Consider the following 26157-nt stretch of genomic DNA (forward strand, 5'->3'; position numbering starts at 1 on the left):
CTGAAGGAGGTCAACCGGTCGTTGCGGGTCAGCCGTTTTCGCATGGAAACACTGCGGTCGGTAATTGCCGCAGTGCACCGGGGGGAGTTCCTGGCTTCCTTGGACCTGACGGAGGCGTATCTCCACATCCCGATACATCCGGACCACAGGCGTTACCTTCGCTTCAAGATTCTCGGACAGCATTTTCAGTTTCGGGCCCTACCCTTCGGACTTGCGACAGCTCCTCGGACCTTCACCAAGATCATGGTGGTGGCGGCGGCGGCCCTTCGAAAGGAGGGTATTCTAGTGCATCCCTACCTGGACGACTGGCTGGTACGGGCAAAGTCGTTCTCGCATGGCCAGGCCTCGGTGGCCAGGGTCTTAGCGGTACTTCGCTCCCTGGGCTGGGTTGTGAATCTACACAAGAGTTCCCTTGTTCCGTCTCAACGATTGGATTTCCTGGGTGCGACCTTCGACACCCAGCTCGGTATGGTGTTTCTGCGTTCAGACAAGGCCCTCTCCCTGAGGGAGCACATACGTCAGTTCGCGGCCTTGGCGGAACCCACCGCTTGGAATTATCTGCAGCTCCTGGGAGTGATGGCCTCCACTATCGACATGGTGCCCTGGGCATTCGCACACCTGCGTCCCCTGCAGGCGTCCCTGCTTTCCCGTTGGAAACCGGTATCGCAGGAGTATCAGGTGATCCTGCCGCAAACGGCTCGGGACAGCCTGGAGTGGTGGTTGGTTCCGGCTCACTTGGCTCGCGGCGTTTCGCTCGAAGTCCCCACTTGGGTGGTGGTGACCACGGATGCCAGTCTCGCGGGTTGGGGCGCAGTCTGCGACCGCAGCGCCACACAGGGGGGCTGTGGACCCCGGAGGAGTCTCGGTGGCCGATCAATTGGCTGGAGACCAGGGCAGTACGTCTAGCGCTCCAACGTTTTCTGCCTCTGGTTCGGAACAGGGAAGTGCGGATTCTCTCAGACAACGCGACCACCGTGGCTTACATCAATCGTCAGGGCGGAACGAGAAGCGAGCACGTCTCCGCCGAAACCACACTCCTGATGGCATGGGCAGAACTCCATCTCGGCCGGCTCGCGGCCTCTCACATAGCGGGGATGGACAACATCCAAGCGGACTACCTCAGTCGGCAGCGGCTGGACCCTGGCGAGTGGTCTCTCTCCGACGCAATGAAGCTACTAGTTCACCGCTGGGGGACTCCACGGCTGGATTTGATGGCGACAGCTCTCAACACCAAGGCCCCGCGCTTCTTCAGTCGCAGAAGGGAGCGCGGCGCGGAGGGAGTAGATGCTCTAGTACGTCCGTGGCCGGAGGACCAGTTGCTCTATGTCTTTCCACCCTGGCCCCTAGTGGGCAAGGTCATTCGCAGGATAGAGAACCACATGGGTCCCGTGATTCTCGTGGCTCCGGAATGGGCCCGACGGCCCTGGTTCGCGGACCTACTACTCCTAGCACTGGACGGACCCATTTGTCTGGGGCACCTTCCACGGTTCCTGCACCAGGGCCTGGTATATTTCGACCAGGCAGAACTCTTTTGTCTTGCGGCATGGTTTTTGAGCGGCGCCGCCTCCGCCGCAGAGGCTACCCGGAGGCGGTGATTTCGACGATGCTCAAGGCCCGCAAACCTTCCACTTCCGTGGCCTACGTTCGAGTGTGGAAGGTCTTCGAGTCCTGGTGTGCCAGTCATGACGTCCGATCCACGGAGGCGACGGTTTCAATAATCCTTCAGTTCTTACAGGATGGACTGGATAAGGGCCTTGCTTTTAACTCCCTCAGGGTACAAGTGGCGGCCTTGAATGTCTTGGTACGGACCACGACCTCCCTCCTTCTACAACCGGACGTCGCTCGATTCTTGAAAGGAGTTCGGCATCTACGGCCTCCGGTTAGGGATCCCTGCCCATCATGGAGTCTTAATCTAGTGCTCCCGTCCCTGTCGGGTGCTCCATTCGAACCTCTCCAGGGGGCTACTCTTAAGGATCTCACTATGAAGACAGTCTTCCTCGTAGCGATATGCTCCGCCCGTCGTATCTCGGAGCTGCAAGCGCTATCTTGCAGGGAGCCCTACCTGCGTATATCGGATGCCGGGATCTCGCTCCGTACAGTGCCATCCTTCCTGCTGAAGGTGGTTTCTTCTTTCCATCTGAACCAGACGATTGAGCTCCCGGCATTCTCCCCAGAGGAGTCTCGTGTTCTTCGACCCTTGGACGTGAAGCGGGTACTCCTCCATTACTTGCAGGTTACCAATGACTTCCGGGTCTCCGATCATCTGTTTGTCCTCTGGTCGGGACCTAAGAAGGGCGCCGCCGCGTCGAAGACGACCATTGCCCGATGGATCAGGGATGCCATCTCGGCGGCCTACATTGGTTCTGGTCGGGACCCGCCTAGGAGCGTCCGGGCTCATTCTACTCGCTCGCAAGCGACGTCCTGGGCGGAGTCTCGTTCCGTCTCTCCACAGGAGATCTGCCGGGCGGCGACATGGAAGTCTCTGCATACGTTCGCCAGGCACTATCGGTTGCACCTGGCACCTTCGAACCCTGGTCACTTTGGGGATCAGGTTCTCCGAGCAGGGCTCTCAGAGGCCCACCCGGTTTAGGGAAGCTTGGGTACATCCCACCGTCTGGACTGATCCTGGTACGTACAGGGAAAAGAAAATTATTCCTTACCTGCTAATTTTCGTTCCTGTAGTACCATGGATCAGTCCAGACGCCCACCACACTGGGATTGTGAGCTCCTGCTCGGGTTTTCGCTGTCTGACTGTCTCTTTCTGTTCTCTGTATCTCATCTACATGTTTTCGTTCGGGGTTTACAGCTCCTCACAAGTTGACTGTTGCGACCTGGTTGCAGGTCGTCCCTGTTATGGTTCTTGATGTTTTCACTTACGTCAGGTTGTTTTTCTTGATCCAACTTGTTTTTTACCTTGCTATTTTCGGCTTTGTTATGCATGATACTGAGCTCCAGCAGAGGGTGCGCTAGCCTATGAGGTGACACTCTCGAGCTCTGTTCTGACTCCATCTGCTGGACGGGGGACATAACCCACCGTCTGGACTGATCCATGGTACTACAGGAACGAAAATTAGCAGGTAAGGAATAATTTTCTTATCTGTGCTCTCTCTGGGGGAAAAAAAAATAACTAAAAAAAAAAACCTGCTGTGTGTTCTTTCACTATTCCTTCTAACAGTGCTCTGTGCTCCATTATATCTGGGCTCTCTGGGTAGAAGTACTGCTCTGTTTATACTTTTCTCTAGGTCTGGTATTGTATATTGTTGGTCTGGTTCCTTGCTAATTGTTTGCTTTAAGATTCAGTATACCTGCATTTCTCTTATTGTATAGCTGTCCTTAATAATCTGTTTAATATTGGCACACAAATGCTGAGGGATCATTTAATAGATAAAGGACTATTAAAGTTCCAGGAAGTGTCCTGCTCTACCCAGCTTGTCCCAGGTTAAACTGTTTGAAGTGTTACCAGAAAAGAGAAAAAAACCCCAATGCATGCAGAATTTCAAGATCCATAACCGAAAGAAAAAGCTAATTGAGATGGATAACTCTGTCATCAGTGGCACAACTGCAAAAGGAAAGAGTGAAGTGAATACCGGTAACAAATCTCAACTAAAGTCTCATAAGGAGTCCAGGAAAAGCAATAACCTTAAAGAGAGAACCTGGAAAGCTATGACCACAAATGCTCATAGTTTGGGAAATAGAGTCCCAGATTTGCAGGCCCTAATAACAGAGGCAAAACTGGACATTGTTGCTATCACAGAGACATGATTCACAGAATCTCATGATTGGGATACAGCAATACCAGGCTATAACTTGTTAAGGAAGGACAGAGTGGATAGAAAAGGGGGAGGTGTGGCTCTTTATGTCAGAAACAATATCCAAGCATCTGAGCTGCAAGGAAGAAGCACTATGGGTCGACCTAAAAAAAGATGACGGAGCGTCCATTTATATTGGAGTGGTTTACAGGCCTCCAAACCAAAAGGAAGAGCTGGACAGAGATCTGGTTGAAGACATCCATAAGATAGGTAAGAAGGGAGAAGTGGTGATCATTGGTGAATTTAATATGCCGGATGTAGACTGGAAAATCCCATCTGCAGAATCTAAAAATAGTAGAGCGATAATGGATGCCATGCAAGTAACTTTGTTCAAACAAATGGTAATGGAACCCACGAGAGAAGGAACTATACTCAACTTAGTGCTCACTAATGGAGATAATGTCTCTGTCCAGGTGGGCGCCCACCTCAGCACCAGCGATCATCAAACGGGTATGGTTTAATATCACTAAAAGAATATGGAAAAGAAGCACAAAGACCCGAGTTTTACAGTTCAAAAACACGGACTTTGAGGAAATGGGGAAGTACCTAGAGGAAGAACTAAAAGGATGGGAGAACGAGAGAGATGTGGATCAGCAGTGGACCAATCTAAAAGGAGCAATCACCAAGGCAACTACTCTATATGTTAGAAATGTAAAGAAAAGCAAAAGAAAATTGAAACCTCTATGGTTCTCAAAGGAGGTGGCTGACAAAATTAAAGCTAAAAGAACAGCATTCAAGAAATATAAAAGATCCCAAAGGGAGGAGCACAAAGAGGAATATTTGATTCAACTGAGGGAGACAAAGAAATTAATCAAGTCGGCAAAAAATCAAGCGGAAGAGAGGATTGCCAAGGAGATAAAAAATGGTGACAAAACATTTTTCAGTTACATCAGCGAAAAGAGAAAAGTTCAAAGTTGTATAGTGAAATTGAAAGGTGGAAATGATCAATGTGTGGAGAGAGACGAAGAAATGGCAGAAATATTAAAGGAATACTTCAGTTTTGTGTTCACTAAAGAAGACCCTGGAGAAGGACCATCTCTACACAGCAAGAAACTGGAGGGAAGTGGAATAGATGAAAATCCTTTTACAGTAGAAAACGTATGGTAAAAGCTAAAGAATCTGAAAGTGGACAAAGCCATGGAGCCTGATGGGATTCATCCAAGGATACTGAGGGAGCTCAGAGATGTGCTGGCAGGTCCGCTGTGTGACCTGTTCAATAGATCCCTAGAAACGGGAGTGGTGCCGAGTGATTGGAGAAGAGTGGTGGTGGTCCTGCTTCACAAGAGTGGGAACAGAGAGGAGGCTGGTAAATACAGACCGGTTAGCCTCACTTCGGTGGTGGGAAAAGTAATGGAGTCACTGTTGAAAGAGAGAATAGTGAACTATCTACAGACCGGAGAATTGATGGACCAGAGGCAGCATGGATTCACCAGGGGAAGATCCTGTCAGACAAATCTGATTGACTTTTTTGACTGGGTAATCAAGGAATTGGATCAAAGAAGAGCACTCGATGTCATCTACTTGGATTTCAGCAAAGCTTTTGATACGGTTCTGCACAGGAGACTGGTGAATAAAACGAGAAGCTTAGGAGTGAGTGCCGAGGTGGTGACCTAGATTGCAAACTGGTTGACGGACAGAAGACAATGTGTGATGGTAAATGGAACTTTCTCTGAAGAGAGAGCGGTTTTAAGTGGTGTACCGCAAGGATCGGTGTTGGGACCGGTCCTGTTCAATATCTTTGTGAGCGACATTGCGGACGGGATAGAAGGTAAGGTTTGTCTTTTTGCGGATGACACTAAGATCTGCAACAGAGTGGACACGCCGGAAGGAGTGGAGAGAATGAGACTGGATTTAAGGAAACTGGAAGAGTGGTCGAAGATATGGCAGCTGAGATTCAATGCCAAGAAGTGCAAAGTTATGCATATGGGGAGTGGAAATCCGAATGAACTGTATTCGATGGGGGGGGGAGGGGGGAGGGGGAAAGGCTGATGTGCACAGAGTAGGAGAGAGACCTTGGGGTGATAGTGTCTAATGATATGAAGTCTGCGAAACAATGCGACAAGGCGATAGCAAAAGCCAGAAGAATGCTGGGCTGCATAGAGAGAGGAATATCGAGTAAGAAAAGGGAAGTGATTATCTCCTTGTACAGGTCCTTGGTGAGGCCTCAACTGGAGTACTGTGTTCAGTTCTGGAGACAGTATCTCCGAAGGGACCAGGACAGGATGGAGGCGGTCCAGAGAAGGGCGACCAGGAAGGTGGAGGGTCTTCATCAGATGACATACGAGGAGAGATTGAAGAATCTAAATATGTACACCCTGGAGGAAAGGAGGAGCAGGGATGATATGATTCAGACTTTCAGATACTTGAAAAACTTTAACGATCCAAAGACAACGACAAACCTTTTCCGTCAGAAAAAATCAGCAGAACCAGAGGTCATGAGCTGAGGCTCCAGGGAGGAAGACTAAGAACCAATGTCAGGAAGTATTTCTTCACGGAGAGGGTGGTGGATGCCTGGAATGCCCTTCCAGACCAAGTGGTGAAGTCTAAAACTGTGAAGGACTTCAAAGGGGCATGGGATAAACACTGTGGATCCATCAAGTCTAGATGGGGAGAGGAGGCAGCAAAACACTGCACGGAGTGGCAGTAGCCACAGAGGCATTCACGGAGCGGGATGCCAGTGGTTGGTATTCCACCTTCACGGAGCGGAAGGATGGAGGGCTGCCATCTCCAAAAGCAAAACAAACCCCCCGCCAAAAAAAAAACAGGGGTGGGTAAGAGTATGGGGCAAGGGTGTGGCCTGCTTATTGCAGCGGTTGTTACCCCTAATTGAGCTGGATGTTCACTTGGATGCAGATCCGGCGCTGCTCTCTACATTGGTAGTGGGGTGGAAGGGAATTAGGGCTGGAGGGTACTGGAAGCTAATAGTAACAGGTGGGAGAGAGAAAAAGAAAAAAAAAAAAAAAGGATAAAGTGCGTAGCTTGCTGGGCAGACTGGATGGGCCGTTTGGTCTTCTTCTGCTGTCATTTCTATGTTTCTATAATAGCATCTGTGAAAATGAACATTATTCCGAGACTTGTTTTATGTTTTCCATGCTACCAATTTACATTCTAAACAAATTCTTCCAGGATCCTAACGAATGTGTGTATCTGTTTATTTAGAGAGGCAAGAAGCCTAGGGTAGCTAGATTTGTACTCTTCTCAAGAATAAAGGAAGGGGGGGGGGGGGTGTGCCGTATCAAGATTTTTGTCTATATTGCTAGGCAAATTGATTAAAAGGGATCCTTGATTGGAGTAAGAATGGTGCAGACAACAATGGATTAGCATGGAAAGAAGGGTATTGACCTCTCTGTGGGTCAAGGTGAATCGTCCTCCAGTGAAAGCCAGATTGCAAACATGGCAAGACTTGGAGTTAAGATTGCATTTTAACAATACTCCTGTCATCAATGACAACCCAAAATTACTCAGGGTATTCCCTAAGAGTATGTTGGATTTATGGATGGAAGCGGTCTTGAAAAGAGCAGGGCAGTTTTTCAGAATGGGAATTTTGGTAGTACCTAGCAAGATAATGGGCAGAGATGGACCCATCTCCATCCTCGTTTTCAAAAGTGCTTTTATAAGCCACATTATATTAGGAGCCTGACAGGTTTTGAGAATATTTTAAAAGAAGCAAAACAAAGGATTGCTATTTAGGATTTGTTTCATTTTACTCACTAATTCAAGTAGTAACTGCTGGTATTAAGTGCCTAAAGCTAGGAACTTTTAAAAAGTGAAATTTGACGTATTGTAGTTTTCAGATAGAAACAAACGGTTTGAGACATTTTTAGTGACCCTCATTTTCAGTTTTTATTGTATTTTCCCTGGGAATTTCAATTATATATCAAAAGTAATCAGTAAAAAAAATTACTTTGTTACAGCAAACAGAAAAATCAGTGGTTTTGTTTTGTCATAACATTGAAATTCCCAGGGAAAATAACATGAAAACTGAAAATGAAGGTCTCTAGACGTTTTATAACAATTTCCTTGTAATGAATAAATATTGGGAGTTTCCGCTCCTCTCAACCAGTTTAAAGATTTTACCAACTATACTCCTATAACCAGGATTAAAGAATTTGGTGAGAAGGCTGTCAAGTGATTAGAGATTACCTTGACCTACCCTTTTCCCAATCTTTTAAATGCTGTGCTACCAAGCAGTGTTCTCTGACAGGGGAATAGTACAGAGAAGAAACAAAGAACCTGTACTTGACAATAACTCACTGCTCTCTCACCCTTTATCCCTCACTCCCTTTGAATGTAACACACCTTTCTCCCAGTGATGTTTTTCTGTCATACCATCCTGAGGAGATAGTCAACTTCTATTGGACCATGGTGCTAATGGCCTTCATTTTCACCTATCCAGAAAGTTTTGTTGTTTTTATCCTCCCCATACGTAATCTAGCCATTACAGTGACAGTCCTCAGCCAGGGCCTTGGACTGTAGCTCCCACTGTAACCTAATAAGCTTGAACCAAGGGGCTGAGATTCCTCTCCAGGGGCTGTGAATATTCTCTCTGCAGCATCCCCAGCCTTGGCTGGCGCAAGAATGGCAATATAACTGCCTGACAGTACAAAACTATAAAATCGTGCTTTCCTAGCGTATAGCAGATGGACTCAGGACCAATGGCTATAGTGTACTCCTGTTAGCAGTTGGAGACGGATCAGATTTCAATCTGACGTCAGCCCCTAGTACATACACCCCTGCAGGAAGTGCAGCTCTTCAGTATTTTCCATCTCCACAGTAGTTAGGGACTATCTGCACGCTCTCAGAGCGTTAGACCAAATTTAAAGAAGAAAACCAAATTTTTAAAGAAGAAACCTACCTGAAGACGAGCCCTGCTCTCCTGCAGTGATACCCTCGGGTCCCTGCCCCAGTTGAGATTCCCGAGGTGATTTCCGTGGTTCCTCGGAGGTGAGCCTCGGTCCGGCGGCCGATTCGCGGCGAGGACCTAGCCCCCGAAGTCTCGGGCGCGGCTGAGAGGCAGCCGCTGCCTCAGCTTGCCATCCCGGGCCCAGGTACTTAGGAGGATCCTAAACAGAATACCCTGCTGGAGGGCATTCGGCAGACTTCCCGCCATTTCCCTCTGCTACAAGCAGCACAACTAATTGACCTGGAATGGAATGCCCTGGAACCCCAATTCAAAGGGGGACGAGCCTTGGAAACCATGTACCCCCTGGACCCGGCAACCAAGGATCTCCTTGCATGCCCAAGAGATGATGCCATGCTCTGCGCGATAGCTAAGCGCACCACTATCCCAGTGGAGGGAGGGGCAGCCCTCAAGGACGCACACGACCGACGTCTGGAGTCTATCCTTAAACAAGCCTTTGACGTAGCCGCCATGTCTTTACAAATTGCGGCCTGCTGTACCGTGGTGACACGTGCCTGCTTATCCCAGACCAGAAACAACACTCCGGGAGAAGTCATGGAACCAGCAGTGTCCTTCCTTGTGGACGCAGCTTCGGACCTAGTGCGCACAGCGGCCAGAGGAGTATCATCTATGGTGGCGGCCAGGAGGCAACTCTGGCTCCGAAGCTGGTCGGCCGACACAGCTTCCAAAACACGCCTCCCTAGAATGCCCTTCAAAGGCTCTCTACTGTTCGGCAGCGAACTGGAGAAACTAGCAAACAAATGGGGCGAGTCCCCATTGCCACGCCTGCCGGAGGATAAGACGAAGAGAACACAACGATCCGCCCCCAGATCCTCCAGGGGCAGAAGTTCTCAGCGCTTCACTCCTTACAGAAGCAACTACCAAATGCCCCACCCCACGGGCAGGAACAGTCCTTTTGGAACAAGCTCAGCAAGAGAGGAACTGGCTCGGGTACAGGCTCCAGCCGCACCCCACAGTGAGATTCAGCCAACCCGTCCGAGGGAAGAAGCCATAGGGGGCAGACTAGCCCTATTCTACCGCAGATGGGTCGAGATAACTTCGGACAAGTGGGTCCTAGCCATCATTCGGGAGGGGTACTACCTAGATTTTCTACGACACCCCCCCCCCTGACAAATTCGTGGAATCTCCCTGCCACGACTTCATAAAAAGGGCGGCAGTGGAAGCTACACTGTCCAGACTACTGACCCTCGAGGCCATAACCCCAGTGCCTCCACAGGAAATACAAACTGGTCACTATTCCATTTATTTTATCGTCCCCAAGAAAGAGGGAACATTCAGGCCCATCCTGGATCTCAAGTCGGTCAACCGACACCTGCGGATTCCCCGCTTCCGCATGGAAACTCTACGATCAGTGATAAGGGCGGTGCAACCGGGAGAGTTCCTCACTTCCCTGGATCTTTCGGAGGCCTACCTTCACATCCCAATTCATCAGGAACACCAGCGTTATCTGCGCTTCAAAGTCCTGGACCGCCATTACCAGTTCCGGGCACTACCCTTTGGGTTAGCCACAGCACCCCGGACGTTCATCAAGGTCATAGTGGTGGTGGCGGCAGCACTGAGGAAGAAAGGAGTCCTAGTACATCCCTACCTAGACGATTGGCTGTTCAGGGCGAAATCACCAGAGGAAAGCCTCCAGGCAACCAGCAGAGTCATTGCGCTGCTGGAGAGCCTAGGATGGGTAGTCAACACAAACAAAAGTTCACTACAGCCCTCTCAGTCAGGAAGACAGTCAGCCTGACCCCCACAAGAAGATCAAAGCTGGGGAACCGACTGCAAATATTACTTGAACGATCCTCGTCCCACAGCATGGGATTACCTACAAGTACTCAGGCTGATGGCGTCCACTCTGGAAGTTGTGCCATGGGCGCGAGCCCACATGAGGCCACTACAGCGCTCACTCTTATCGCGGTGGAATCCACGGTCCCAGAACTACACCGTGCGTCTATCACTCCCAGGCAGATTCCGGACCCAGTTGCGGGGGTGGTTACAAACTAGCCACATGACTCCGGGGATCAAGACTATCCGCTCCAACCTGGACCCTGCTCACCACAGTCGCCAGTCTACGAGGATGGGGAGCACACTGCGAGGAATTAACCGCCCAAGGACAGTGGAAGGCAGAAGAGGTGGGATGGAACATCAATCTCCTAGAAGCGCGGGCAGTCAGACTTGCCTGCCTGCGGTTCGCTCACAGACTTCGGGACAAAGTGGTCAGAGTAATGTTGGACAACGCCACAACCGTAGCCTACATCAACCGACAGGGGGGAACCAGAAGCCAACAGGTGTTCCTGGAAATAGATCCTCTGATGGCATGGGCGGAAGCAAACCTCCAGGAGATTTCCGCCGTCCACATCGCCGGGAAAGACAACATCGCGGCAGACTATCTCAGCAGGGAAAGCCTGGATCCAGGAGGATGGAAGCTGTCGTCCACAGCCTTCCAGATGATAGTGAGAAGATGGGGAACCCCGGACATGGACCTTCTGGCAAACAGATCCAACGCCCAGGTGCCCAGATACTTCAGTCGCAGGCGGGATCCGCAGGCCCAAGGGATTGATGCCTTGGCTCAGACCTGGCCCCCGGGGACCCTGCTATAGGCTTCCTGCCGTGGCCCCTATTAGGCACAATCATTCACAAGATACAGCTTCACAGGGGCCTAGTTCTTCTGGTGGCCCCAGATTGGCCAAGAAGACCGTGGTACGCAGACATGAGAAGACTGCGTACCACACAGGGACTTGCTACAACAAGGTCCTATCCTTCACGAGAACCCAGCTCAATTCTCTCTTACGGTCTGGCCATTGAGAGGGCCCGCCTGAGAAAGAGCGGATACTCAGGGGCTGTAATCGACACCCTCCTCAGAGCACGCAAGTTCTCCACATCGTTAACCTACATAAGGATTTGGAGAGTCTTTGAAGCATGGTGCGAAGACCACGACGTCAAACTAAGCGCATCTAAGGTTCCCGTGATCCTAGAATTCTTACAGAATGGACTACAGAAGGGGCTGTCTCTCAACTCCATCAAGGTACAGGTAGCCGCATTGTCATGCTACGGCTCCAAGAGTGAGGGTGACAGCATAGCCTCTCACCCAGACGTGTCACGCTTCCTGAAAGGAGTCAAACACATCCGCCCACCACTAACGTGGCCGGTGCCCCTATGGAACCTCAACCTTGTTTTGGACTTCCTAGCGGGAACCTCATTCAGACCTCTCCGAGGCCTGTCGCTCCGCATGCTAACCTTAAAGACTGTGTTCTTACTGGAGGTTTGTTCAGCCCGCTGCGTCTCGGAGCTACAAGCACTGTCCTGCCGCGAGCTGTTTCTCAGACTCACCCCGAAAGCCATCCAACTATGCACGGTTCCCTCATTTCTTCCCAAAGTGGTCTCTCACTTCCATCTTAACCAGACCATCTCACTACCATCGGCAGATGACTTGAAGAATTCGGAATTAGCCCGTAGTCTCCGCCACCTCAATGTCGGCAAACTCTTATCCAGATACCTGGAGATGTCGGAACCCATATGAAAAACGGACTACCTTTTCGTTCTTCACAGCGGAAAGAGACAAGGGGAAGCAGCCTTGCGGGTGACCATAGCCTGCTGGATCAAGGAAGTTATCAAGGCGGCCTACGTAGAGGCAGGCAAGCCACCGCCTCTACAAGTCAAGGCCCACTCTACCAGAGCCCAGGCGGTATCCTGGGCAGAAACCAGGATGCTGTCACCCGCAGAAATCTGCAGGGCAGCGACATGGTCCTCCATCCATATCTTCTCCAGATTCTACCGTCTGAATGTTCAGGCTCGGGAGGATACGGCATTCGCGAGGGCAGTACTAAGCGGGTCCCAGGCAGCCTCCCACCCGGTTTGGGAATAGCTTTTATGCATCCCATTGGTCCTGAGTCCATCTGCTACATGCTAGGAAATGGAGAAATTACTTACCTGATAATTTTGTTTTCCTTAGTGTAGTCAGATGGACTCAGCATCCCACCCTCGGCTGCCGTCACGCAGAGATTATCAAATGTTTCAAGGGTAAGACATGTTTTCATTTACCTAGGGCATCCACCCTGCCTGGTGTCAATGCTTTCTGGTTGAGTACACTGGCAGTCTCCAGCTATAGTCAATCAACCAATCCAAGTTAATCAAATTACTTAAGTTAATCAAGTTATTCAAGTTATAACATTTAACCAAGTTATGAAGTTATGCAAGTTAATCGAGTAATCAATCAGTCAGTCACACATATATCCACAATGCTTTTCGAGGAGAATACTGAAGAGCTGCACTTCCTGCAGGGGTATATGTACTAGGGGCTGACGTCAGATTGAAATCTGATCCGTCTCCAATTGCTAACAGGAGTACACTATACCCATTGGTCCTGAGTCCATCTGTCTACACTAAGGAAAATGAAATTATCAGGTAAGTAATTTCTCCATTAACTTACCTCATGTTGGCTTTTGGGACTCTGCTCTAAACCATTTGATTTGTAAGGTTTGAGTATGGATCCTAATCAATAATAGAAATAGATTATGATGCTAGATGAGGATTGTGGGGGCCATGTTGTCTGTCCAAATTACTTCTTATTGCAGTGCCGTAGAGTCTTATGATCTCGGGCTTTTGTTAACTTCTTTATAGAATTATCAAGATAGTTGAAAATTTGATTCTAACAAAATGCCCACTGTGGTAAATGTGAGAATAATAGTCACTTAAACTTTAGATGAAAATTAACTCCAGTTGAATAGCATCATAGACTTTTACAAGTAAGTGAGGCATTTGCTAGGTCTTGGAAATATAAGACCTGTGTAGTTCGTTCTCAGCCCTAATTTATTTCTAAAACACTAATACCTTTTCAGTGTATTGTCTAAAAAATCTGTTTCTATTATCAAGCAGATATAGAACATTTACTTGGTGATTTTCATATTGGCAGGTGTATGTATTCTGTTTGTTAAGCAATTTTATTTTTCAGTGCAGTTTGTTTTTATGTAGAAGATGTAAATGCATATATGCTTATGCCTTTTTGTAAGTATAATTGTTTAGCAGATGTCTTTGTTGTGTGATATATTTGCATCTTTATATGTACATTTTTAAAGACACTGATGTTTTTGTGCACATACATTTTGTAAATGTGCATAATAAATAAATTCTTAGTTAATGAAAACTGAATACAAAACAGTGTTGGTGTGATTATTTTAAAATATTTCTCGAAGTGTGATGTAGTAAGTAATGAGAGGCTACCCATGATAATGACTTTGGTAGACATGCATATATGCATGGAGAAGTCCATTAACTATTATTAATCAAGTTGTCTTAGGGACTGGCCTCTGCTATTACTAGCATCAGTTGCATGGGGATCATCTTAGTGTTTGGGTACTTGCCAGGTTCTTGTGGCCTGGTTTGGCCTCTGTTGGAAAGAGGATTCTGACTCAGCTGGGCTATTGGGGGTGGAACCATTGCCCCGGAGGGCTGGAAGTGCACCTCTGACGTCACCAGGGAGGAGTAGGAATGGCTTTAAGCTTGGCCCTTCCTGCGGCACGTAGCTGGGCTCAGGAAACTACCATTTACCTTTGAAGAAGCTTGCCTGTTTCAAATTCCCCATTTCTGCGAAGGGGTTTTGCTGCTTTAACTTTCTTTACTGCCTCTTCTGACTCAGCTGGGCTATTGGGGGCGGAACCTTTGCCCCGGAGGGCTGGACGTGCACCTCTTACGTCACCAGGGAGGAGTAGGAAGGACTTTAAATCCAGCCCATCCTGCGGCACGTAGCATGGCAATTTCTTATGTTCTTATGAATTGCACTGGTAGCTTTCTTCAGACAGATTATGAATGACATGTTACAAAAAATATATATACAATTTTCAAACATCTGTTAAAATATGCAGGTAGCAATGAGAAATACTGACATGAGTGTGAATTTATGTTGGATGAATTTATTCAGCTAATCGTGACATCCAAGCCATCACTTTTTAGAGTTGGAATGAGATTGGCAGCATCAAAAATCTCTTTTCACCCATGCTGCCCAATGGTATAGTGCTCAACTTTTTACCAGGGTGAGCCACAAGATTTCTCCCTCATTCTGGGAAAGGATGCCCAAATGAGTGAAGTGGTTGAGGTTTACAATAGCCTGATTGCTGCTGTTTCAAAAACAACTTTCTTTTGAAATTCTTTCTGTAAGCAAAGTAGTATGATTTCAGTATGCTCTGCTAGTCAGGGAACATCATTTCCTGAATGGAACTAAATGTGCATTTGCCATTTGATCCTTGCTCTTGAGATTCCATCTTTTTCACTTGTGCATTATTGCAAGAATAGGTAGAGTGGCTTGCAACTACAATTGATAATTTTCAAGAGATACCCTTCACAACTGTAAAAATACCAATGATGGTTTTCTTCATTCCAAGGTTGCCTCTAGGAATCTGATGTATTAATCTTTTTCCATAGAGACATAATTCGGGGAGGGGGGGAGGAGGAGTTGGAATTGTTTTAGTGAATCAAGCCCTAGAAGTTCTATATTGATGCACAGGACGAAGGTATAGCCTCATTGAGGCACCAAGTGATCCAAAATGGTATAAATCTCCAAAAGGAAGTCCTTTTGGCACAGTTGAAGCCAGCATGAGCAGTAGCAGAGAGATTGAGATAATATTTAACATGAGTGAGTGAGGTGCATTCTTGTGGTGTGTTCAAAACAAACCCATTTGGAGACAACTGCCCTGAGTAAAATGTTGCAATTTTGTTTCAGCAGAGAATCACTCTTTCCGCATAGCCTCCCATACCCAGTACAGATGCGCTCAAGATAGCCAAAGTATAATGCATAGCCAGAAAGTATAATGATTTCAGCAAATTCCAAATACCAATAGATTCTTAACATGCAAATGGTCCTAAACATGCTGTCAGTGTAGCTCTATAAAATGTCTTATTAACTGATAGATGAAGGGTTGAAGGATCCAAGGAATTGTATCTTGAACTTTGTCATGCAGCTTCTTGACTGTCCTTTCCTTTGTCATATTTTCAAAATGTATTCTTGCTGAAACTCAACATTTTTATTAATATGTCAAGCAACAGATAATTTTGTCAACTATAGTTTCCTTTTTCAGTTATACCAATATGGATATATGACAATGATTATCTCAAAAACAAATTGTTAAAGGAAAAGCCCTTTTTGTTTGCTCAGTCCCAAAAACATGAAACAAACATGGAAGATAAAATTCTCTCTGAGTTTAGGTCTTCTGTCTGAGTGGTTTGAGCAAAGAAAGGAAACTTGAAAGCATTCTGAAACCTTGCCTTCTAACTTAGTGTGTTTTCATTAAATACTGATTAGTCTTAACATTTTTTAATGAATGAATGAAGCATGTGTTTCCATGTCAGATTTTCTTTTTCTTCTTCAAGATGGTCTTAGACGAATATTGTGCAAAGTTGGGTTACAAGAAGGACCAGATGGTGAAAATTCTTCCCTGGTAGATAAACTGATGCTGTGTGACTCAAAGTTATGGAAAGGTGAGGATTATTTTTTTGTCTTCCATTTTGACTACCAGTAATTATTACTTTAATAAGCTTGGTCCCTTGTTAGCTAAGGAAAGAGAGAAAAAGAAGCCTCTTCTTAAGTTGGAATGCTTCAGTGATCATCTAGTATCTGCATGAATATACCATTACATAAAGGCAATGCTGCTTTTCTCTTGCTTGGTGTGGATATTGTACTTCCATCATTGGCTTGGCGAGCAGAGCTCACACCTTCTCTTAAATCAGTTTTGCAACCTTTTCATACCCAAGGCATGCCTACATTAAGAAACATGTTGTGTGGCACACCAGCCTCCATGGAGCAGGCAGTACGGACATGGAGAGGACTAATCTAGTTAAGAGAAAAGCCAGGGAAGCACTGAAAGCCTCACCAGGCTCTCTTTCAAATGTTTAAACAAAGGGAGAGATGAGGCAGAGATCCACATGAACCCTTCACAAAGGGAGAAGTCTGTGTGATGCAGGCAAGCAGCTCAGTTAGTTACCTTGACTGCTGATGTGACTGCTAGATCTCCTCCAGTGTGCTGTTTCCAACTCTGAGTTAGTCATATCCAGTGCTCGATTCATGCTCTCACCGTCTTACTCAGCCTAGGGATAAGACAAAAGCTGGAAGGACTTAAAGGAGGAGACTTAGGAAGGGAAGATGGGTGCTGTGTGCAATTTGTGAGCCACACCAAGCAGGCCAGCTATTGATGTCCTGAATTCTGTCCTTTACTTCACGGGTCCCCAACCACCGGTCCGCAGACCAGGACCGGGCCGTTGGGGGTTTTTTGCCAGTCCGCGGCGCCGCCAAGCACCGGCTGGTGTGTCACGTGTTCCCGGTCTCTCCCGCTGCTCTTCCTTCCCTGCTGCCGTTGCCGCCGGGCTATCAGCACGCTCAAGCCCAGTGGGAACGGCAGCGGTGCTAGAAGAAGCTGTGGCACCTGCAGCTGGCCGTTTCTCCTTCCCGCGCCTGCCCCCCCGTGACCCGGAACAGGAAGTGATACACAGAGCGGTGCGCGGGAAGGAGAAAGGCTGTGCCGCGTGGAAAAGTAGCAGTGGCGGCAGCAGCATCGGCCTCCGAGCAATCAAAGCAGACGGTAATCGGGAAAGGAGAGAGCAGCATGAGCCTCCCGCGGCCGATGGGATTCTTCTTTCTTGGCCTGCGGGGGCTGGAGGAGGCGGCTGCTGCAGCTACCATTTGTGCTCGGGGGGGGGGGGGGGAGGAAGTGAGTGAAAGAGAGAAGCCGCCAGCCAGCCTGCCTGTGTGTGATTGAGAGAAACTGGTCAGAGAGCTGATGTGTGTGTATGTGAGAGACAATGAAAGTGACTGCTCAGGGAGATGACTGATGTGTATGTGAGAGTGTGAGATATTAGTCAGGGAGATGACTGGTGTGTGTGAGAGAGAGAGAGAAAAAGCATGGAAGTGAGTAGTCTGGGTATGTGAGAAAGCATGGGCGTAAGAAGCCTGGTGTTGGGTGTGTGTGTGTGTGAAAGCATGGGAGTGAGAAGCCTGATTATGTGTGAGAGAGCATGGGAGTGGGAAGCCTGTGTGTGTGTGTGTGCATGCATGAGAGAGAGAGAGACTGGTTGGTAAGGTGACAGTGTGTGTGAGAGAAAGAGACTGGTGTGTGTGAATGTGTGAGAGAGAATGTGATTCAGGGAATGAGAAGCCTGTGCACGTGGAGAGTGAGCATGGAAATGAGACTGGTGTGTGTGTAACAGAGAGAAAGTGATTATGGGAATGAGAAGCCTGTGCATGTGAAGAGTGAGCATGGGAGTGAGAAACCTGGGTGTGTGTGACACACATCATGGGAGTGAGAAGCCTGTATATCTGAAAGAGAACATGGGAGTGGGAAGCCTGTGTGTGTATGAGAGAGATCAGGTGACTGGTGTGTGTGTGTGTGTGAGAGAGAGAGAAAGAAAGTGATTATGGGAATGAGAAGCCTGTGCATGTGGAAAGAACAAGCATGAGAGTGAGAGACTAGTGAGTGTGTGTGTGTGTGTGTGAGAGAGACAGAGAAAGTGATTATGAGAGTGAGAAGCCCATATATGTAAGTAGAACACTGAAGTGGGAAGCCTGTGTGTCTGTATGGCATGAGAGAAACTGTTCAGGAAGGTGACTGGTGTGTGTGTGTGTGCCAAAGACTGTTTGGGAGATGATTGGTGTGTGAGAGACAGAAACTGGTCATGGAGGCATGACTGGTATGGTGTGTGTGTGAGAGACATGGGCACTAAGGAAGAGGACCATGAGTATAGAGCTTAGCTTCTACTGCTGCTTCTGGAGTGTGCCACGGCCTGCATGGAAGGGGGGAGTAAGAGAGCTGCTGGAGGGGATAAGTAAAGCTGGCTTTTTAAGTTTATTTTTTTTGATTGACTGCCATTTTAATTATGTGATGTCTGCTTTTTTGAAATATTTTATTGGTGTTTGGAGAATGTTTAATAGTTTTTATGAGTTTTTAATTGTTGGATGCTATTCTGTTCATAGCTGTTTTGAAACATTTATTCTGCTTATTGGTATAGTTTTACCATTATTTCTGTGGTAGGATCTATAGCTGCTTGCTAGTTCTGTTTTCCTAATAAGAGGTGTATTGGTTTTTAGGGCCTGATTTAATATTTGTAGTGTTGCCTTTTCATAGATAGGGTTGCTCCTGTTTGAGTGTATTCTATAATACAAGTGTAACTGTGTGTGGATTAGTTTATGTGCATTACTACAGATCCTGGGAGTATGTTAGGTCGGTTCTGTGTCAGTTACCGAGATGAGATATTTTACTAGCATGTAAGCGTTTGTATCGGCCTTATTTGTTGTGTTTTCTCAAGAGGACATGCATTGGTGGTAAACTGCTGTCTTTTCATAAGTAGGGCTATTGAGCCTGGAAGTAGGAGGAGTTTGAGTTGCTGTTACTGAGATGACACCAGAACCAGAATATCTTTTTTGTAGGGTGAGTTGTATGGAGAATGTCATAATTCTGCTTTACATCCATTATTGTGGGTCAGGGGGGTTTCCGTGGATGCAAACTGAACTTTTACATCTAGCCCCGTGACGATCATGGGTCAGTGTGTCATGCATATGAGAACCTATGGTGAGTTGAGTCACATTCACATTATAAATGTCATAATTAAATAAGTGTGCACTAAAAAAAATCCAACCCCCTCCATAACCCCGCCCCCATATGATCAGAGCCCCACCCCGCCCTGCCGGGCCATGGAAAAATGGTCTTGCTTGAAGCCGGTTCCTGGTGCAAAAAAGGTTGGGGACCACTGCTTTACTTGGCACATTCCGGATCTCATGTAGCTAGGAAGAAGAGGCATGCATTTTTGTAAGACCCCCAGCAGTGGCTCTTAAATGTATAGGAGCTCCTTTCTGAGAACGTGTGTTTTGTTTCTGTGAGATGCTGAGAGTCCAGCTGCTGGCCAGGATTTGAGTATCAGGAAGTGGTAACTTCTGTGGCACATCTGATTAAGTCTGAAGTCATCTATACTGGTTGGGAAACACTGTCTTAAACTGCGTTCCCTGTACGTACCAGGATCAGTCCAGACCCCGCTGGGTTGTGTCTCCCTTCCAGCAGAGGGAGTCGGAGAGAAAAACTGAAAAGGCACCCCTCTTAACCTGGTGTGCCACCTGTGAATGCTCAGTATTTTCTCTGACTCTCAGCAGAAGGGTTGACACCTGCGGTCCTGATTTTTCAATTTCTTCAAATTTAGGTACATATTTTTTTTTTACAGAGTTCTAAAGCTCTGGATGCTTTAGTTAACACCTTTGGCTACAGCAAGTTGGTTGTATAAAAAAAAAGCTCAGTGCGGTTTTATTTTCCCAGGCTTTTCACTCAGCAGGTAGAGGTAAGGCAGGGGCTGGCAGCTCTAAAAGCCTTGTTCCCGGAGGGCAATCTCTCTCTGGAGGGGGATTAACCAGTGGGCCGGTCCCTCCCCTCCGCACCCCGAGACTAGTTTCCTCGGGTGCAGCAGTGTTCCGGAAGGCCGCGAGTTGGCAGGGTATTGTAAGTTCTTCATTTTTCTTTCCTACCACACTGTTTGGAAACTCTCCCTCCCCCCCCCCCCCGGGATGTCACGAGGGCTATCGTGTTCAGCATGTGGGGAGGCGGGCTTGCGCCTCTCGCGGGACGGGGTTTGCGCCCGCTGCCTCCCCGGGGGGGAGGACTCGTCTGGGGGAGATTTTGGGCCCATTTTGCCACGAGGAGTGGAACGGCGATTGCGGCCGGGTCCACCGCAGGTGCGTGCGGGAACAGCGGCCATTTTGTCGGAGCCCTGCCTGCCGGCTAGGGGAGAGGATTCTCCAATTTCTCCTCCCAGTCTGAGTCCCGTTCGACCGTGCGATCCGGGGCTCGCCCCCTCGGGGAGCCCGGTCCTCCTCCCCCCCCTCCTCCTCCTCCTCCTCCTCCACCTATTGGATCCCTTAAAGGGCCTGTCAGTTTTTTCTTTAAAATGTATTTTACTTATGCATAAGGCTTTTTTGGAGGCGGAAGCTCATCAGCAGTGTAGATTGCGCGGCGGGACATGTCTCTGGATGCCCTTTCGGCCCCTGGGGAGGCTCCGGATCCTTCTCCCTTGGGATCTTTTCTGGATCCTCTCCTCCAAAACCTAGATGGGGGTGTTGAGTCCGCTTCCGTAGAGGGGGACGACCCCTGGGTTTCTCGGCTATTTCGCCGGGAGGAGTTGGATCCCTTGATCCCTATGTCCTGGAGGAACTGGAAGTGGAGACACCAGTCCCCAGTTTGGAGTCAGTTAGGGGGAAACCAGTACTCTCGGGGCTGCGTGCCCTGCCCCAAACTTTTCCTTTCCACCCAATGCTTAAGCAGTTGGTCACTCGGGAGTGGGAATCTCCGAACGCGACCCTGCGGGTGGGACGGGCGATGGACAAACTCTACCCTTTACCCGAGGAAGCCTTGGATATCCTCAGGATTCCCAAGGTGGACGCGTCTGTTACTGTGATCTCCAAGCGGACCACCATTCCTATTACGGGAGCGATGGCTCTTAAGGACTTACAAGATAGGTGGCTAGAGGTCCTCCTCAAACGCATTTTTGAGGTGTCAGCGCTCTGTGTTCGAGCGGCGGTCTGCAGTAGCCTCATGCAGCGAGCGACCCTTGGGTGGGTCCAGCAAATGCTCACATCACAGGTATTGCCGCCAGAGGAAGCAGATCAGGCGAATAGGATGGAGTCCGCAATAGCTTACACAGCGGGTGCATTATATGATCTGTGGCGGGCATCTTCACGCAATATGGCCACTGCAGTTTCGGCTAAACGGCTTCTCTGGCTCTGGAATTGGTCCACAGACGTTTCTTCCAAAACTCAGTTGGGTAATCTTCCTTTTAAGGGAAAATTGTTGTTTGGGGAGGAACTTGACGCCCTTATTAAATCTCTTGGGGAGAATAAGGTTTATAAATTGCCAGAAGACAAGCCTAAGTCTTCCAGGCCCTTTGGGGCAGCGCGTTACCGTTTCCGAGGACAGCGCAGATTTCGGCAGTTGCGGCCGCCTGCTTTTCCTGCCCGACAAACAGCCTCAGAGAGCTCAGTCTTGGCCTACTTCCTTTTGTGGTCGGAGACCATTTCGGGAGGGAGGCTTTCAAGGGGCCACCGGAGGTAAGCAGTCCCAGTAAAGGTGTTCCGACCTTCTCCCCGGTTCCAGTGGTGGGAGGTCGTCTCTCCCTGTTTCTCGGAGTGGGTCAGGATCACGTCGGACCAGTGGGTCCTCAATATCATCGCACATGGTTACGAGTTGGATTTTGCCCACCCGTTAAGGGACCTTTTTCTGATTTCTCCCGCCGGCTCTCTGACCAAGCAAGAGGTAGTCGGGCAAACCCTGAGTCACTTGAAATCCCTGGGGGCTATTGTTCCGGTCCTTCCAGAAGAGTGCAGGGCCGGCAGGTACTCATGTATTTCGTAGTCCCGAAGAAGGAGGGGTCCTTCCGGCCAATATTGGATCTCAAGGCAGTCAACCGAGCACTTCAGGTTCCTCGATTTCGCATGGAGACTCTACGGTCGGTCATTGCGGCCATCCACTCAGGAGAATATTTGGCCTCTTTGGATCTGACTGAGGCATATCTTGACATCGGAATACGCAAGTGCCATCAGCGGTTTCTCCGGTTCATGGTCCTGGGGGAGCATTATAAGTTTCAAGCTCTTCCATTCGACTTAGCGACAGCGTCTCGGGTCTTCACCAAGGTAATGGTAGTCTTAGCAGCGGCCCTCCGGCAGGAGGGGATTTTGGTTCACCCATATCTGGACAATTGGCTCATTTGGGCCAAATTGGAGAGCCTCTGTCAGGAAGCAGTGAGCAAGGTTCTACTTCAGTTCCAGTCCCTTGGTTGGGTGGTCAACTTTGCTAAGAGCCAGTTGGTACCATCTCAGGTTCTCAACTTCCTGGGAGCACGCTCTGACACCTCGATAGGCAAAGTCTTCCTCACTCAGGAGAGGAGGCTCAAGTTAGTGGCACAGATCCGGCGGCTCATGTCCTTACCCCTGCCTCCTCCTTGCCCAAGGTGGTATCGGCTTTTCATGTCAATCAGACAGTGGAGTTACCGGCCTTTCCAAATTTGGATCCGACTTCTGCGATAGATAAGGATCTGCATAAGTTGGATGTGCGCTGGGTTCTCCTTCGCTATCTAGAGGTGACCAATGCTTTTCGATTATCGGATCATTTGTCTTATTGTCTGGTCCTAGACGGGGACACAAAGCATCCAAAGCTATGGTTGCTAGGTGGTTGAAGGAGGCCATTTTCTCCACTTATCTTTGCGCAGGGCGTGCCATACCAGATGGCTTGAAAGCGCACTCTACCAGGTCTCTGGCCTCTTGGGCGAGAGCCAGTCGGTCTCACTGCAGGAGATTTGAGAGCAGCCACTTGGAAATCCTTGCATACTTTTGCGAAATATTATCGTGATGACGTCCGGGATCTGGAGGTCGACTGTTTTGGCAGCAGTGTTCTTCGTGCGGGACTCTCCAGATCCCACCCCAATTAGGGCAGCTCTGGTACATCCCAGCGGTCTGGACTGATCCTGGTACATACAGGGAAAGGAAAATTGGTTCTTACCTGCTAATTTTCGTTCCTGTAGTACCAAGGATCAGTCCAGATGCCCGCCCTTGGGTTTTTTTTGGAGAGTCCGTTTTTCTATATGTTTTCTTCCTTCTTACCTCGGCAAAGTTCTTTACAGGCATGGGAAGGAATCTTCTTGATGGATATGTTATGCGGCGGTACGGTTTGTTTAGTTTACCGCGCGTATTGTTGTAGCCACTGGTTGTTATGTTCTGGGATTTGTTCTCCTCTATTGGTTATTTTGCTTTGATATCGTATATACTGAGGGGATCGCAGGTGGCACACCAGGTTAAGAGGGGTGCCTTTTCAGTTTTTTTTCTCTGACTCCCTCTGCTGGAAGGGAGACACAACCCAGCGGTCTGGACTGATCCTTGGTACTACAGGAACGAAAATTAGCAGGTAAGAACCAGTTTTCCTGTCCATGTGCTTTACTAGTTAAAATGCTGGAGGTATTGAAGAGTATAGTACTCTTATGGTTTAAAAGAAAAAACTTTATTTTTTTTTTTAAACAGGAGCTCGAAGTGTATATCATCAGTTGTTCATGAGTAGTCTTTTGATGGACTTGAAATATAAGAAACGCTTTGCTATCCGTTTTTCAAAAGTAAGTAACATTCTTATGAATCTAAATTACATGAGCCATGAAAATAGGTATTTTATCCAGCATTGACATTGTGTTCAATTTTTCGATAGAGGATTTTGCTCTATTTCTTTAGCACTTAGAGAAAGCAGAGGGGGAATGATGAAGAGAATTTTGAAGAATATTACTAATGGAATATTAAGACAAATTCCACCTTTCTGACCCCATCTGTAAAGAGGCATCATATATTGCCTAGATTATTTTCTAATGTATAATTTTCAATATACGAGTCAGTATTCTTTAGCTAGTAGTGTAATTGCACTGCTGCCTTGGTATCTAGTTTTTCCTTCTATAATCTGGGTTTTTCTCTTTTTGGGTATTATCTGGTTCCCCTTTGTTCAGGAGAATGTCTTCTCTTTCCATTAAAAAGGAAATGATGATGCATAGGGGGTTTATGCCATTGCATAGTTAACTTTAATGTCAGTATGAGGGAAATTCAATAAAATGAAACAATCAAAGTTTGGGTCGGTGTGGATTAGAGGTGAACTTCCCACTTGTTGTTTAGAACTACCAGCAGTTGCAGAAAGATTTTATGGAGGATGATCACGAACGAACAGTGTCGGTGACTGCTTTGTCTGTCCAACTCTTCACTGTACCTACTCTGGTGAGTAGAAGCTTGCTATTTTTTTTTTTTACTGATAGCTGGCACTCCTTGCCTCTTTTTGCCTTCCTCTTAATAGAACTATGAGCGATTGCAGAATGATTATGTGAAAGATGACCACGACAGAGAGTTCTCAGTCACTGAACTTTCGGTACAGATATTCACAGTGCCTTCACTCGTAAGTACTTAGCTGTCATAAAATTATCAGTCATATTATTTATCATGATTGAGGCTAAAGTCTTGATTTTTGGCTTATTATATGGAGTAAAATTAAAAATTGCAGCCTGTATCAAAACTTTAATATCGCCGTAGTCCTTTTACTAATTGTTACTGCTTGTTTTTAATTTGTTTTCTAATGGTTTTAATTGTTCTATATGTTCCATGTAAACCGCCATCCAGGCGATAGTTAATCAGTTCCTTGTAAACCGGAGTGATATGTATATTATACAGGAACTTCCGGTATATAAAAGCCAAAAATAAATAAATAAATAAGTCTTGTTATTCCTGGATCTGTTTGCTTAAAGAACAGTTGTCTTTGGGAACTGTGGAAGATCCCAGTTACATAAAATTAGGCAAACTGAACACTTTTTTTTCTTCAAAATTTCAGGTTAGTGTAAATATACAATGCAGAGTTTTAATATTCATATGGAGGTATTTTACTTCCAAAGTATATGGAAAAAACTCTAAATGTCAGAGGATGAAAGTATTGAACTTCAAAATATTTTTACTTTAATTTAGATTTTTTTTTTTTTATTTGCAATTTATTAAATTTCTTACATTCATTATACATGAAATTAAAAGAAAATAATATGTTACATCACATATCATAATTTAACCTAACAATACAGGAAATCTCTTGTAACAAACTATACAGACCCCATTATCTGGGTGGGAGCCTTTTTCTAGAATAACAATAAAGGTAAATATGACCCATTCATATTTCAGCGAGATTCATCACTTTGCTTATATCAAACTTAACTCTAAATAGGGCTGTAACCAGTTAGCCACTTTTATCTTGAAGAAAATTTTCCAAGTGCCCTGGGTCAACGAAAACAAACTTATTTTTTTGATATAAAATCATACATTTACAGGGGTACTTTAAAAAGAATGTGGCTCCAAGAGCCAGTACTCTCTGTTTCATTTCCAAAAATTGTTTCCTTCTGTGTTGGGTTGCCCTTGACACGTCAGGAAACATTTGGATCATTTGCCCACAAAAAGCAATGTTTTTATTTAGAAAATACTTTTGTAGAACCAGATTTTTCTGGCTCTCTAATGCAAATACCACCACTAGGGTTGATCTTATCTGGATATTATCCACCGAAGCCTCTAAGAAAGATGTCAAATTGGGGCTTTCTGGTTGGAGTATATCCATTTCACCATCATTCTTTGCGAGATTTTTTTTCACATTTGATACATAGTACAAATTAGAGGTAATTATTTCCTCAGAAATGCCCAAAATTTCTTTTGAGTATTTCTTGAACAATTCTTTAGCAGACAATAATCTGGTTATGGGAAAATTCAATATACGAAGATTTTTTTTTCTCAGTACATTATCTATATTTTCCATTTGTCTATATATCATTAATGTATCCTTCATAAATGCTGAACCTGACGCTTGAATAGTGGCTACTTGTGCGGTTACAACCTCACCAGTTGCCTCTAAATTTTTTAGTCTTTTTTCA

The 26157-nt window shown here is 47.0% G+C and overlaps 1 protein-coding gene across 1 annotated transcript in view; it reads left to right on the forward strand.

The window, feature by feature from the left end:
- Positions 1-26157, forward strand: part of UBR2 (ubiquitin protein ligase E3 component n-recognin 2) — a 426990-nt gene that overhangs the window by 122362 nt on the left and 278471 nt on the right. The window contains 3 exon segments of the mRNA XM_029593304.1: positions 16084-16191; positions 23750-23838; positions 24555-24653. Coding sequence (XP_029449164.1) covers positions 16084-16191; positions 23750-23838; positions 24555-24653 — 296 coding nt within the window.

Source organism: Rhinatrema bivittatum, chromosome 3 (assembly GCF_901001135.1).
Source record: "Rhinatrema bivittatum chromosome 3, aRhiBiv1.1, whole genome shotgun sequence".
Taxonomy (NCBI): domain Eukaryota; kingdom Metazoa; phylum Chordata; class Amphibia; order Gymnophiona; family Rhinatrematidae; genus Rhinatrema; species Rhinatrema bivittatum.